The sequence below is a fragment of the Poecilia reticulata genome, linkage group LG8 (genome assembly GCF_000633615.1).
Source record: "Poecilia reticulata strain Guanapo linkage group LG8, Guppy_female_1.0+MT, whole genome shotgun sequence".
In the NCBI taxonomy this organism is placed as follows: domain Eukaryota; kingdom Metazoa; phylum Chordata; class Actinopteri; order Cyprinodontiformes; family Poeciliidae; genus Poecilia; species Poecilia reticulata.
The window spans coordinates 5,832,411-5,846,760 of record NC_024338.1 but is presented as its reverse complement, the minus strand read 5'-3'; the positions used below and the strand labels follow the sequence as shown (position 1 = coordinate 5,846,760).

The window sequence follows — 14,350 nt, the reverse complement described above, 5'->3', positions numbered from 1 at the left end:
CTGATTGTTTTTTTTTGTGAAGTGCCTTCAGATGACGTGTGATGAATTTATGAATGAGTAACCAGAAATGAATTGAAAGGAGATGTACTGAGCGGTAGAACGTGCTGTAGAACCAGACTGACGGCTTCAAAAACAAAGCAGTCAAACCGTAAAGTGAAGGCTTTCTACTGAACAGGTCGGACGGTTCCGCTTTGAAAAGAACCAACAGACTGCAAAGTAATAAGGACCTTTTATTTTAAAACTGTGACATTTGTTTTGCTACCTTTTCAACGAACCTTTGTGACAAGAACAAAGTGATGTTGCTCTGAAACGAACGCTCTCCCAAAGTAAGAACGTATCTGAGGAAGAGTTTACGCAAATGCTCCCTTGAACAAATAAAGTTTGAGCTTGACTAATGCTTACTGTGCAGTATAATTTAATACACTGAAAAACAATTGTAGGAATTGCTTTAAAAAATTGCTTAATTAAATTTTTTTTAATCCCTGTACTGGCTGCACAGTGGCGCAGTTGGTAGAGCTGTTGCCTTGCAGCAAGAAGGTTCTGGGTTCGATTCCCGGCCCCGGTCTTTCTGCATGGAGTTTGCATGTTCTCCCTGTGCATGCGTGGGTTTTCTCCGGGTTCTCTGGTTTCCTCCCACAGTCCAAAAACATGACTGTCAGGTTAATTGGTCTGTCTAAATTGCCCCTAGGTGTGAGTGTGTGTGTGCATGGTTGTTTGTCCTGTGTGTATCTGTGTTGCCCTGCGACAGACTGGWGACCTGTCCAGGGTGACCCCGCCTCTCGCTCGGAACATCAGCTGGAGATGTGCACCAGCAACCCTTCTGACCCCACTGACGGACAAGGGTGTAAAGAAAATGGATGGATAATCCCTGTACTTTCAGCATTTCTTACATTTGCTGTTAAAAAAATATTGGGTGCCATTTATATACTGATCAAGCAGAAAGGCGGAAGGCAGCGATGTGTGTTTGAAGTGTTCTGCAAATAAAAATCTGAAAAGCGTTGTGGGCATTTATATTAATTATTAATCAATGCAAATTAATATTCAATCCAAATGTAGGTGTTCTGTGAAGGTTTATTTTACTGTGTAAAATATGTTGGCAGCAGCCTCATGATGTGGAGAAACGCTCCTTCGTTTTTTTTTCTTTTAAGCACGGGCACGACCCTGGACATACGTGGAGGGATTTCATTCAAAGCACATCAGAGAAGGAATAGTCAAAGCCCAAACATAAATCCAACTGCGAAGCTGTGCTGAGAGTTGATGCTGTTTTTGTTTAAAACATTTGGTTGTTTACAGTGCAATAGTTCACCTCAAGCATTACTTTGTGTTGATCTTTCACATTAAGATGTCAAGATTTATTTTTCTATTTTGGTCATATCTGAACCAAACGCCTTCTTCCAAGAATGTGGTGTGCTTACTTTTCTAAATTTTATTTATAAAAATGAATGGCATGTATATGTTTTCTTCTGCTTTCTGTAAATAAATCTTGTGAAATAGTAATAAAACATGTCTAACAAATTTAATTTGCAAAGCTGGCAAGAATATATGCTTTTTTTTATCATTTACAAATGATCAGGTCTGTTTCCATTATCCGTATTGAAATGCTGTTGGTAGTGGTGATGTTCCTAAAAGGAAGAGGGGGCCCGAATCAAATTCTGCCTAGGGCCCCATACAACCTTAGGCCAGCCCTGCTTACTCATCCATAAATCATATAAAAGCCTGGCCTTTGTTTCTCGTGGGTGTAGCCCGTGTTCAGGGGGGCGTGTGCACGCGGAGGCGGGTACGTGCCGACGTCACCGCTCGCTCGCTCGCTCGCTTTCTGTCAAGAGTCAAAATAAAACGACTAAAAAAAACTTTTCTATCGGTACTCTCATGCGAAAACACCCGAAAGCGAGGACATGAGGCGGTGAGAAACCGTTGCTCTCCTTGTTCGTAGCGGCTGGTGGGACGCGCGGCGCTTGTCTTCGTGGCGGGGGAAGGAAGGCTGTTGTGCTGTTCCTGCGCTCGTCCTGGGGGTCTTGCTGGGAGAGCCAGCGGGGGCTGCTTTCAGTTTTAGCCGAACCGCTAGCTAACGTCAAGTTGAAGGAAAGTGGAGAGAAGACGCCCACAACAATACCGGTGCTTGAACGGGGGGGGTTTGTCCGCCAACTGTGCCCTATGCGACGGCTAGCAGGTAAAGCAGAGCTCCTATCTCCTCTTCCACCGCTGTGAACCAATGTATTTTGTCTGCATTTTACCTTAGACTTTTCTTTTTGTCCTCCTTTTATTTGTTGTTGCCAGCTCATACTTAACTCTCCGTGTTCGGACCTTGTAACGGGACTGCTTGTTACAACTCGTTCCCCACCTGTCTGGGTATACATTCAAGAGGGAGGGGGGGGAATAAATAACAATAAAAAATAAATAAATAAAAGCTACGTTTCTTGTTGCTGAAACGTTCCTCGCCAAATCTCGCCATTTTCTTCCCTGCCTGCAACGCTTTTGTTGTTCATTTGCATCCAAAGAGCAGGGCGCACTGAATGTCTTCGTGGGTAGATAATCTCATCTTTGCTGCACATCCCGGATAACGCCAGCCGCTCCGCGGTGGACAGTGTGCAGCTCCCTCCAAATCGTGGAGGAGGGAGGTGGAGGTATTGTTATAGGGTCTGTGTGCAAGATGCACCGATCAGCCGTGATGTATCAGTATTCATGTCAGGATCCAGCCTGCTGGAGGAGACCGGTGCGATCAGGCTTCTGCGGGGAGAGAGAGAGGATAAGGAAGAGGAGGGGGGGTATTGTGCAAGTCCAAGCCCAGAGGTTTGGTGTAGCAATGCGGTAGACTGGGGGTCGGTTTGGATTTCCAAACTAACAGAGTCGTGGGGGTAGAAGTGGTGGTGGTGGGAGGGAAATTGAAGCGCTATTATTTATGTTTGGTCAGTGGGGGGGGTTAGAGGGGATGTCACGGTTTGCTGACAGCAGCAGGATGGTCCTGCGGAAGAAGGTCAGGAGTGGATGACAGAGCGGGCTCTCCTGTTCCGGGGCCGCGAGCCGCAGTGAGGAGGCTCCGCGGGCCGCCTCCTCTCTTCCCACGGGGCGGGATATGAACCAGCCTGCCAGGTGAAGGATGCTGAATTATTCAGGCCCAAGCTGCATATATGATCAGCGCAGAAATGTGGGGAATAATGGGCTCACTGGGTGTTATGGAGATTTTCCTCTGCTTTGCTGCTGAACCTGATCGTTGTTTTTGTTTTGTTTTTTTATTATGAGGATTTGCACTGCATAGCCTTTGATTAGTCTGTTTAGTGCTGGTGACTTCAACTAGGAGTGGGCGATATGGACTTAAGAGTTTAGATATTTTGTGGTACTATTGTGATAAACGGAACCATTTACTTTTTTTAAGCAACTTTAGGTATGGCTAGGATTGACTGGCACAATGATCATTACTCCACAAACAAATACTGCTTTTGAAAAACAATCCCATTTGTAATATGCTTCTTTAGGACCCCAGTCACATAAAGAAATGTGATTTATGTCACTAAAATGCACAGAGTAACTGCATTCAATCATATTTTCAAATGTATTGATAATTATTAAACAAACAGTGGAGAAAATGGCAGAACTAACTGACATCATTAATTGGAATTTACCATGGCAACAATAATTCTTATCATGATGAGACATTTATCACAATAAACAATCTGATAAATGTTCATTCCTACATTTAAGTAGGGCTGTGTAATAATATCGATTTTGCGATATATATCGATATTTTCTTTCCTAGAAAAAAAAATTGATATTCATCCGCAAGTATCGTAACATCCAACTGTCACCTTGCTCACTCACCGCTTGCTTCGCCGGGAGAGTGATTGGTTCATCAGGCTTAGAGTGATTCCTTCAAATGTTAAGTGTCAAGGTTAAAAATTTATTATTTACTTTACAAATGCATGTAAGCACTTTTTGTACTGTTTCAATTAAAAGAAACATTTTTTCTCACTACTTCTTTAATTCATTTTGTCCAGCTGTTGACTTTAAGTCCATGTCCAACCAGAGCCAGGTATTGTGTAGTTGGTGCTTTTAATCAGTTTTCAGTTAAATTAATTCAATCCAACTCTATAACGGTCACAAAATGTCACCAAAATCACTCTGTCCTTCTAAAATCTTTCAGAAAATTGCAAGTGTACTAAATTGTATCGTTTGCTGAATGTCACAATATATATCGTATCGTGAGCAGAATATCGTGTATTGTATCGTATCATGAGATTATTGTATCACTACAGCCCTACATTTAAGTAAAAAATGGTCACCTGAAACTGCATAGAACAAGATTGAAACTTCTGATTTTTGGAGAAAATATCAGACATATTCTACCAGACATATTCTAAAATTGTATCCTTGACAAGTAAGGACTGTTTGAGAGTCTTGGTATCTTATTTGTTTTGTTTTTTTACAATAAATAAATAAACAAACCCAAAGACTACCTTTAGTGCATTGTTTCACCAAAACTACTCTTAAGAACCACAGGTCTGGTTCAAGTTGAATTTAAAGTTGTCCAGAAGAAAAGTCTGTAGGAATCAAATAAACCAAATCAAACTCTAAATAAACCTTAATATGCATTAATGCGCACCGTGCTAACTGTCTTAACACTACCACAAAAGCTAACATCTTTTGTGTATTCTACAGTATTCTTTATTTCCAGTCTTGGTGTACAATCAATCAGCTGCAAGAAAAATAAATGGAGCTCTTGGATTGGCTACTTTGCAGATGCCATAAAAGTCTGGTATAATATTTGCCATGAGCCATGTAGGACACAGCAAACATGTCGAAAAAGGTGCTACGGTCAGATGAGACCTAACAGAACGTTTTGGCCAGTGCGCACTACTTTGTGTTGGTCTGTGACATAAAATCCCAGTAAAATATAAGGATGTCTTTGGCTTTCTGAACACTTCTTCAAATCACTGTAGGTGTGTGTACATTACATACCCAAGGTGTCATGTGCGGCTCGGCGGTTAACCCACTTAGATTGCTTTGCAAACAGAATAATACCACATATCTGTACCGTATCTGATTCTCACTGCTTTCTGCCAACTCTCAGTAACCTTTGTCTTGCACAATGTAATCTGTCAGCAGTAATTAGCGTTTGCATAACTCACATAATTCTCTGGATTTAATCAGAAGTTCAGGGTATGTAGCAGGTGACAGTCCAGACTGGCGCTGACGCAGGATCTCGCAACGGATAATAACACCGGACGCAGGCGAAAGCTCATAATTAGCCTCCACCTGTAGTAACCTGTACTTTCCTGCTAACTTTACAGCCTCTTCTGCTTTCTGCTTTGTTTTTGTTCAGTTGGAGTTTTACTTTACAGCAAAGAACAGAACAGCAGAAAAAAAACACCATTCAGATTATGAGGATTTTGTTCGATAAATAAATGTCAAAATGAAAAAAATGTTGCAAGCGGTGTCCGTATATCCATCGGTTAGCACAAGTTAAGGACTGCTGTGTTTTTGGGAAGCAGAGCTGAGAGGAAGTCGAGTTGACACGTCTGGCGAATCAATAGTTTTGTTCTTGAACATAAGCAGCTGTAGAAAACTGATGAGAGCACGGTGTCTGTGTTAGGGAGCAGAGGATCAATAACCTCCACCACTATCCTTTCAAAAACATCAAAGTTCACAAGAACAAGCCATCTCCTCTCAGTGCGTCTTTGGTGTTTGTCTTAATTTTGCAAAGACAAACATTCAGTTTGTTGACCTCAGTGAAGGGAACCAGATTTCCCCAAAGGAGTCAGTGTGCTGATAAGCAAAACCTCTGTGGTGTGTGCAGTTCATGTGGAGACAGTTCACTTGCAGAGTGATCAAAATCAAATTAACTCATCGCAAAGAGAGCTTTTTTTTTTTCTTTGTTTACCCCAAACAGTTAACTTTACGACAAAAAATAATTATTGAGCCCAGTTGAAGTCGCCTTTCATCCGAGCTGTTCACCAATTGTAACCAAAGAAGGATAGAAGTGCTTTAAATGACCTTTTTGGTGTCTGCAGTGTCAGTATTGTTGGCATAAAAGTGGCCTCAAATATAAGGCAGCTGCTGCTGAGAATATTGCAGGTCACAATACTTGGAGTGCACCAATTTCAGTTTTCTAGCTGAACACTGATGTTTAAAAAGCCAATACCGATTTAAAAAAATGTATATTTTTTGTTATCAGGCCATAGATACTGGTAATTAGACAATATTATTAAATGTACTCATTTCGTGCTGTTTAACTGTACTACATATAAACTGTTGCACTAAAGTTTTATTTAATAAAACTTTATTAGTATTATCCAGAACTCTGTATTATGTAGTGAACTGATCGATCGGCACCAATTTTCTTAATTTTGAGTGATCAGCCGATGATTACATCGACTGATCACTATTAGAGCTGCACAATTTATCAAATCACAATATATACAATATCATAATTGCAAAATTGCTCACATGCAGTATCTGTCGGGATGCTTTAATGAAGGCGCCATACGTTCACACTCTGCATGTGAACAATGTACTTGGCCTGTTGGATGATCTCCAACTGTTCTTGATGTCAACACCTCATGTATATTTATAGTGGCCGGGTTACTGAAGCTGATGGAGAGCAGTGTGGATGGACACAGAGGGAGAAAAGTGTGGTTTGACACAGTAGTATCATAGTTCCATATTTGTTTAAAATTTTTACGCCGTACAAATATTAAACACATTTGTACGGTTAAAAAAAAAAAAAATCTTATATTTAGCCCAAAGGGAAATTAAATGTCATTAACATTCAAGTATCTCCAAAGAGTTGTCCTACGATGATGATGATCCATAGTAAAATGTCCTGGATGACATCAGTTGCAAGTGAGCACTGCTAATCCACCTAGTTTGCTTTTGCTTCCCCCCACCCCCATTATATCTCTCTGGCTCTGTTGAGATGCTAATCGGCTGCTCTCAGTTGTAAAAATCAGAACTTGTTGCCATGGTTGTACGTCATAACAACTGTACATTAGTAAAAAAAAATTAATAAATAAAAGCAAAAATTCTTCCAGCTGCTCAACATACAAAACCAGAGGGAATAAATGTCCCAAAATGCAATGCTCCAACAAAAAAAGAAGAAAAACATGTGACGGAAAGCCTACAAAAAGAGTAAATGTATCAGACACGCCAACATGTATTCTAAAATAATAGTTCAATAAGCAAAGCTAACCATTGCAACAGTCTTTTAGTTTAACATAATTTTATTTTATGGCTGTAAATACTGACTTAGCGCATTGGGAATGTTTTTAAATCTGTGTTTAAAGTGTATTTAATGCTTGGCCTTTGGCGAAATTCTGTCTTTTGATGTCAGCCAAAGTCTCAGCTTCAATGTAAAAGCATGACATACCGGCACGATTTCAACCCAAATCTTTAGTAAATCTAACATTTGGAGAAAGCACTTGTGGGAAAACCCACACGATTTGGATACCGTTGCGGTTGTCTTAATGCTAACAGAGCTAGCACAGGCTACAAACGGCTCTATCGACACACAAGATGGGAATTTGATCCGTTTTCCAACCACAACCCAGCAAGCTCGACGGTAGTTCCAGCATCCTTTGGCATATTTATTGTTGGTAGATGTATACTCTCTCTGTGTGTTTCAGAGATTGTTTGCCTTTTGTAACTCGACTCTTTACATACATTGGAGCTGAGATAAAGCATGCTGACTAGGCAGTGTTTCACAACAAATGGTACGAAAGAAGTATGCATGAGTATCAATGAGTACCATGGGTTTTTTTTCTTTCTTTCTTTGGGGTTTTGGGGTGAGGTGAATGACTTGAAGCTGTTCCAGCTGTACAAATTTAATTTTTGGTCTTATTAGTGCTGACATTCCATTTTGAAAGAAATTTGCTGACAAATAGCCACCAAAGGAGGTAAAAAATGTACATTACCTTGTAAAAGTCTTCATACCTCTTGACATTTTTCACATTTTGTATAAATTACAGCCACAGACTTGAATGTTTGTATGTAGATCTATAAAGTAAGATGTGCAAGTGGATTTAGAATCATCTTTTGTTGCAAGCTGCAGGAGTAGACATAAACCAGCTCAGTGTAGTTAGAGACTGAAATATTGACCCTTTCTTCTTTGCAAAATGTTAGCAATTTTCAAATTTAGAATTTTATTTTACATTAGCCAAATAAATGTGTAGTTATGCTTGTGTTTTAGAACGAGAACCATTTTAAGTCAATTCAGCATTGTTTTTCTGTATTGGATCGGTGTCGGCCGATGTTGGACCTCAGATATCTGTATCGGTATCGGACACAGTGGATCGGTGTACCCCTACTCTGATGACAGCTGCATTTCGACTCATCAGAGTAAAGTACAAATAAAGCAAGCCAAATCTTTCTGGAATCTTAATTGTGAAAAGTTTCTCTATCCTGCTCCTCTCCGTGTTTTAAAAGCCTTTTTAATTGTAATATGGCTACATGTCTGAGCCATATGAACACTTTTTAGCAAGGCACTGTAATGCCCAGCTGATTTTAATTATATATATTTTTAAAGCAGACTGTAGGAATAATGAGCAGCATTGTTGAAGTAAACTCTTGTTTTGCAAACTGCTTGCGCCTCATAAGCTTCATCACCCGTTGCTTCATTTAAAAAAAAAAAAAATCCTCTTTTCTTTCCATGCAGAGTCTTTGTTTTCTTCTCAGGGATTGTTTTTTTTTTTTTTTGGCGGGTTCCCGGTAATCCGCTTGCAGAATATGCATAATGGAGACCTTTTATTCCAAATTCAGCTCCTGTGCTGCCTACTGTGTTCAGACTCGTTTTCCTATAGGTTGTCAGTCTTTTCCTTCTGTCTCCCTTTACTCTGCTGTTTGTTTCGTCTGTGAAGCGAGGCTCGGCTAAAGCTTGCCTGTCACTTGCATTAGACGGCGTTTGTTCTCAGTTTATCTATTTTTCCCTCTGTCTCTTTCCTCTTCCTGTTCTGTTTGGTGGACTTGATGAACACGCAGCCTCCCACCGCCACCACTGTCACATCGGTTTCCTCTGTCGCCGCCGCCGCCGTCCAGGATGACTGACAGTGATCGACCCAACCTGTCCGTGTGGATCACTCAATCCGTGTCCCTGTCCCTTCCTGCCCCCCCTCCCTGTTGTGTTTAGGTGAGTGATGGAGACGAGAGAGTTGAGCGTGGTGGCTGGCAGCTTCGTGGGCTTCCAGTTTCTCTTCTCGGTGGCCAGTCCACGGCTCTCGCTGGCCGTCGCTACGGGTTACAAACAGCTACCTCCCACCAAGCTCACCGAATGGAACTCCAGGTGCGTGGGAACGAAAACTGCTAACCTTACACCGTGAACATATTAATTTTTTGCCTCCCATTCATGTCTGTCCACTTTGGCGTAACAATACAATACTCCAATTAATCACGTGATAAATTAAAGCGAGCTCAGTAATTTCAATCTGCTTGATTTATTGTCTTATCTTTTTTTCCTCTTTCTACCAAAAAACTGGATAATAAAAGGCTTCAGTTTGGTGTTTTGGTCTCAACTAGCACAGTTTTTGAAGAATAATTTTGTTTTCAGAGACTTCATAATTTATTTAATTTGTTGTTTCTGTTGTTTTGTTTATTTATTCTGGAAAATTAAAATGTCTTGTTCCTGTGTCAAATGTTCATCAGAATTTAAAGTTACTTGATCTTTGAGAATGTGTTCTTGCGTTATTATTCCATCACCATTATATTACTTTAAAATGATCTCAAAACAACAATATTGTCGTTTATTGCGATAATTTCTGGGATAATTTATTGTCCAACAAAATTTATCGTGACAGACCAAATTGCAGTTGTAAAATACAATATAAATAAGGTGTCAAGTTTTTTATTAGATTTTTTTGAATTTTTGAGATTCATTGAATTTTAAGTGAGAACCTGTTAAGAAAAAAAGCATATTTTTGTTTTATTTATTTATATTTTTGCTTACAGACTAGCCATTTCCTGTTTAAGGTAATTTAGTATTGCCAAACCTACTTCTATTTTCGAAATCCCAGAATTGCCTGATCAATTGATACAGACTATTCACAGTAAGATAATAACAGTAAAAAAAGTAATAATTTCTGAAAAGCACACTCGGTGGTGTTTTTACTCGTTAATAAGTAAGTGAACATAATGTTCAGGCATCTGCAAGTTGTACACAAGGCTGAGTCAGATTTTTGATGATCCACAATCCACTTCCTGATGCCTTTTGATCACACAAGGAAGCAATATGTTTGTGTTTCCTCCATGTTGACACAGGCCTCATGTCCGTCCTGAATGGTACAATGGCTAGTCACTCCCATACTGCTTATTCTTTTTTTATATAGTTGTTTGAACAGATGGACACTGTAAATTCAGCCATCTGGAAAGTGTGCTGTAGAAGGAACTAAACTTGGGGAGGTTCAAATATCTCTTCCTGATATATTGGCTGATCTCTTTTTTTTGTTTGTTTGTTTTTTGGAATGACACACCAGGAAGCAGCGTGTTTAAGGTGCAACTTTTGAATTCACCGACAGAAGTTCCTCATCAAATTACAAAACCATGACATGAACATCTGGGCTTTCCCAAATGGTTTAAAGGCACAAATAAAGGAATAACAAGCAGGAAACATTTAATCTAACTTAAGGCCAGACGATAAAAGGAAATTAAATCTGTTTGTCTTTTTATAGTGTATGCATGCATCTGGTTTCAACTGTATCTAAACCAAAGGAGGATATGTGATCGTCTGGTTCAGCAATAATGCAGTTATAAATACTACAATTTAGTAGAATTGAAATATCTGTGAAATGTTTTTAGCGTGCAGCAGGCTGCTTTCCAGATATGTCACTTGTAGGTTCCATATTGTCGTTCCAAGTTTCCACATCGTATAAGTCTGTGCTACCTGACGGTCAGGGCACTGCAGCTAACAAATGTGACCCAACTCCGATTTTCTTTGTGCCGATATTCAACTTTTTCATGGCAGTCTGAACGGCTCAATTCCATGTATTTTCACTTCTAAAAATCAGATTTGTGTCACTTCCATATGCAGTACTAAGGGAAATGAATACATGACAGTTTTCAAAGCGACTTCAGTGTGAACCGTCACGTCGAATCTTATCCAATGTTTACATCGTTGATGTGAGACATCCATCATATTTCTGCCCCAGAAGAAGCCTGATGTGGTAAACCCAGACGTAAACTATGACTAAAATTTATAATTATAAAATGATGAAAGAAGTTTGTGTCAGTGAAGTGCATCACATCACAGTCCCACCACTCCGGGCTTTGACTACACAAAACTGACTTCTCTACAGAAGTTGTAGTCAATGCTCCACTAAAGGCCGTTACTACTAGTTGTGGTTTTCTTAGCTTCCTTCATCTTATGATCTTGTGATGATACTGTCAGCTCCCATCGCTGAATAAACGTTAAAATCGATCCACAGGCGGCGGCCATTTTTACTTCCATAATCCGTGCGATGCTGTGTAAAATCTACGTTGTTCTCCTGCGCTTGTTTTGGTGTCATAAACTGTTCACAGAGAAGTTGGATATCAGCAAAAAGTAACTTTATTCTTTTCAAACTGTAGCTCTCTCTAAATACCTTGAAATCTGCTAATGTTTCCAGTCGACCAATCAAACTGCTGCTTCAGCTTTTCTACCTTCCTCCCAACAGAGAGTTTACATACAGCTTTCGCGAGGGGCAAACATTTATGTACTGTATAGCGTTACAGTGAAAGGACATCCTCACCAAACTGACCCCTGAGTGTTGCTGATATTGACGCTGTCATGAGCCGGGTCCCGTCGTGATTGAAGCAAACTCGTCGTCCTGCACACGTGTGCCGCAGTGGGAGGCTTAATGTTTCAAGTGGAAACCCCATGGTTTGGGTTCAGAGGGCAATCATTTGTTGTGCAACGTCTCCCCCCCCGCCCCCCCCGCTGACGCCAATGCGTGCGTCCTCTCGGCCCGTTTGTTTGCTGTCGGCCCCGCTCCCTTTCATTTGCCCGGCCTCGTCTGGCATCAGCTTTGTTTGACCCTAGGAGAAAGAACGGAGTGCGTCGGCCAAGTAGTCCCAAACAAGTTGGAGGCAAAGCATCTACTAATGGGTTTGCTTCAGAGTGCTTCGCCGTTGCATAAGACCCAGCTCCGAGTGTGTCAGTGTTGGTTGCGTAAGAGTGACTTAAGTGCAAGGAGACAAGTGTGAAAGTATCTCCGAAGAGGAAGAACAGAATGTTTTAGTAAAGTTTAGAAAAGTACAGAGTTTTCAATCAACAAAAGGATCCACACGTCTTCCTGTTTTCACATCAACAACATAAAAGTGAACTACTGTAGACAGAATCCCTTAATCTAATGGTTTAAATTGGGGCTGTAAACAGTTATATTAGTAATTGAATAATCTATCAATTATTCTGATTTGTAATTGAATATGAAAACATTTTATCATTTAAAATACAATTTGATTCAAACATCACTTTTAGTCTGACATTTAATCCCAATTTCACATCCTTAAATTACAAAAGCAAATTTCTTCTAAGTCATATTTGATTTATACAACATTTTTTATAACAACTGAAGGTAACATAGTTTCTTGATCGTGCTATGAAATGGCTCTATGTGCCTGGAAAATACATACTACTACCTCTGTAAATGAAAAATTGACAGAATGTGCCAATTTTATTTATTTTTTGCTTTGTTTGATTGTCAGAATAACCTATAGCGTTATCAAGTACTAAAGCAATTGTTAGTTGCAGACCTGATCCAACTATAACACTAGAAGCTGACGATGTTAAAACGTGTTTGAAAGGCACCACATGCCGCTGCTCTTCTATCAGCACTCGGAAGCCGCATGGTTAGCTGACTGTAGAGCCAGTTTAGGCCAGCGCCTGCAGCCTATGGACGGACCCAGAGACTGAACAATGATAGTGCAAGAACTGTGATCCTGGTAACAGGGAGATAAGAGCTGCTGGCTCTCAGGAGTTCTTCTTCTGTGACCCAGATAACCACTCCAAAGGTCAGAGGAGAGGCTCTCTCAGGCCTAATTTAACACACACGTGTAATTTAAATGTCCCCGTAGGCACAAATGGCTATTTATCAAGTCAAACTAAAGCTTCCTCATTATGTGGACGAAACTCTTTGTGGTCATCTTGACTCAATACGATCTTGTGTGTGTGTTTGTGTGTGTATTGTCAATCCCCAGGTTGGTGTCCACTGTGCACGCCTTGATCGTGGGGCTGTTCTGTTTGTACATCCTGTGGTTCGACGACGCCGTCAACGCCAACCCCGTCTGGTAAGGCTTCTGGAAATTCCTCAGCCTCGTTATTTTAAAATGCAGCTGAAGCACAAATCCTGTCGGGGCGGGATGGGGGAAAGAAAAGGGAACGGTTTCTTTCGTTTTCACGTATCAGACTGGCAGGGGATCAAGAATCTGAAGCTGAAAAACGGTAGAGGATAGTCTGAGCTGAAATGTAATACCTTCTGCGCTGACAAAGATGGCGTTCATTTCTTCTTTTAGACAGAGAGAGAAGAGGAGAGAGCATATCTAACATGTCAGAGGAGTCTCCAGTGGGTTGTTGATTCACTGGATTTGGCCTTTTATTCTCCTGTCCGTTTCTTCCCCTCACTCTGCTTCAACTTTTTTTCCCCACTTGAACAAATTATTATCCTCCCAGCCCCACTCTTTTTTTTTTCTTATATCCGTCTCTTGATTTTTGATTTCTCTTGTCTTAGCATTCTTACAGCACTCCTTCGTTCCTTTTCCTCATTTCTAGAGTCTGTTTCACTTCCTCCAGCTGTCCTTTAGACATAAACCCAACCAGATAGATTCCTTTTCATAGCCGTGGAAAGGCAGCCTGCCTCATCCAGCCCCGATCAGCGTCCTTCTGCTTCCAGCTGCCTGGTGCACCCCACGTCTCTGGCTGAAAGCACACCACTCTTGTGTTCATTGTCTCCTTCACTGATGGAGCAGAGGAGTGAAAGTGGGGATCAGGTTGAAGTGGGGGATGTGGGGTAATGAGTAAGGAGAAAAGATGGAGGCACCGCTCTCCTCTGTCCTCCTTGTTGCAGAGTTTCTGTTTAGGTTCTACGTGGTTCATCCCACCAATGGACTGTTCTGTTGCACAATTCCCATTACTTTGTTTCATTAACTTGCTTTGTCCTTTTTATTTCTTCCACTGCCTTGCAAAAGTATTCACACACAGTAAAAAAGGAAACATTTTGTTACATGACCTTAAATTTAAATGTGTTTTTTTGGGGGGAGTTTAAGAGATTAACACGGTTTTGCTCCCTTTTTTTTTGTTTTTGTTTTTGCAAAAGAGCTCAAGCTCAGTCAAATTGGACTGAGAACCTCAAGATGTCATTACAATTTACATCTGTACTTTGTCCCATTCTAACATATG

The 14,350-nt window shown here is 40.6% G+C and overlaps 1 protein-coding gene across 2 annotated transcripts; it reads left to right on the top strand.

Annotated features, from left to right (window-relative positions):
• The first annotated feature begins 1,763 nt into the window (after positions 1–1,763).
• Positions 1,764–13,636, top strand: tlcd4b (TLC domain containing 4b). 2 transcript variants are annotated; one of them, XM_008415344.2, is made up of 3 exons: positions 1,764–2,170; positions 9,116–9,268; positions 13,153–13,636. In XM_008415344.2, the coding sequence occupies exons 2-3, from the start codon at positions 9,123–9,125 to the stop codon at positions 13,244–13,246; spliced, it is 240 nt and encodes a 79-aa protein (XP_008413566.1). In that variant the 5' UTR covers positions 1,764–2,170; positions 9,116–9,122; the 3' UTR covers positions 13,247–13,636. The 2 variants fall into 2 exon arrangements, with proteins under 2 accessions (XP_008413566.1, XP_017161559.1); XM_017306070.1 differs by lacking the exon at positions 1,764–2,170 and adding an exon at positions 2,897–3,090.
• The last annotated feature ends 714 nt before the right edge of the window (positions 13,637–14,350 follow it).

Coding starts and splice junctions, on each gene's coding strand:
- tlcd4b (XM_008415344.2), top strand. CDS start 9,123: ATGGAGACGAGAGAGTTGAGCGTGGTGGCTGGCAGCTTCGTGGGCTTC. Junction 9,269..13,152: donor CTCACCGAATGGAACTCCAG/GTGCGTGGGAAC, acceptor GTCAATCCCCAG/GTTGGTGTCCACTGTGCACG.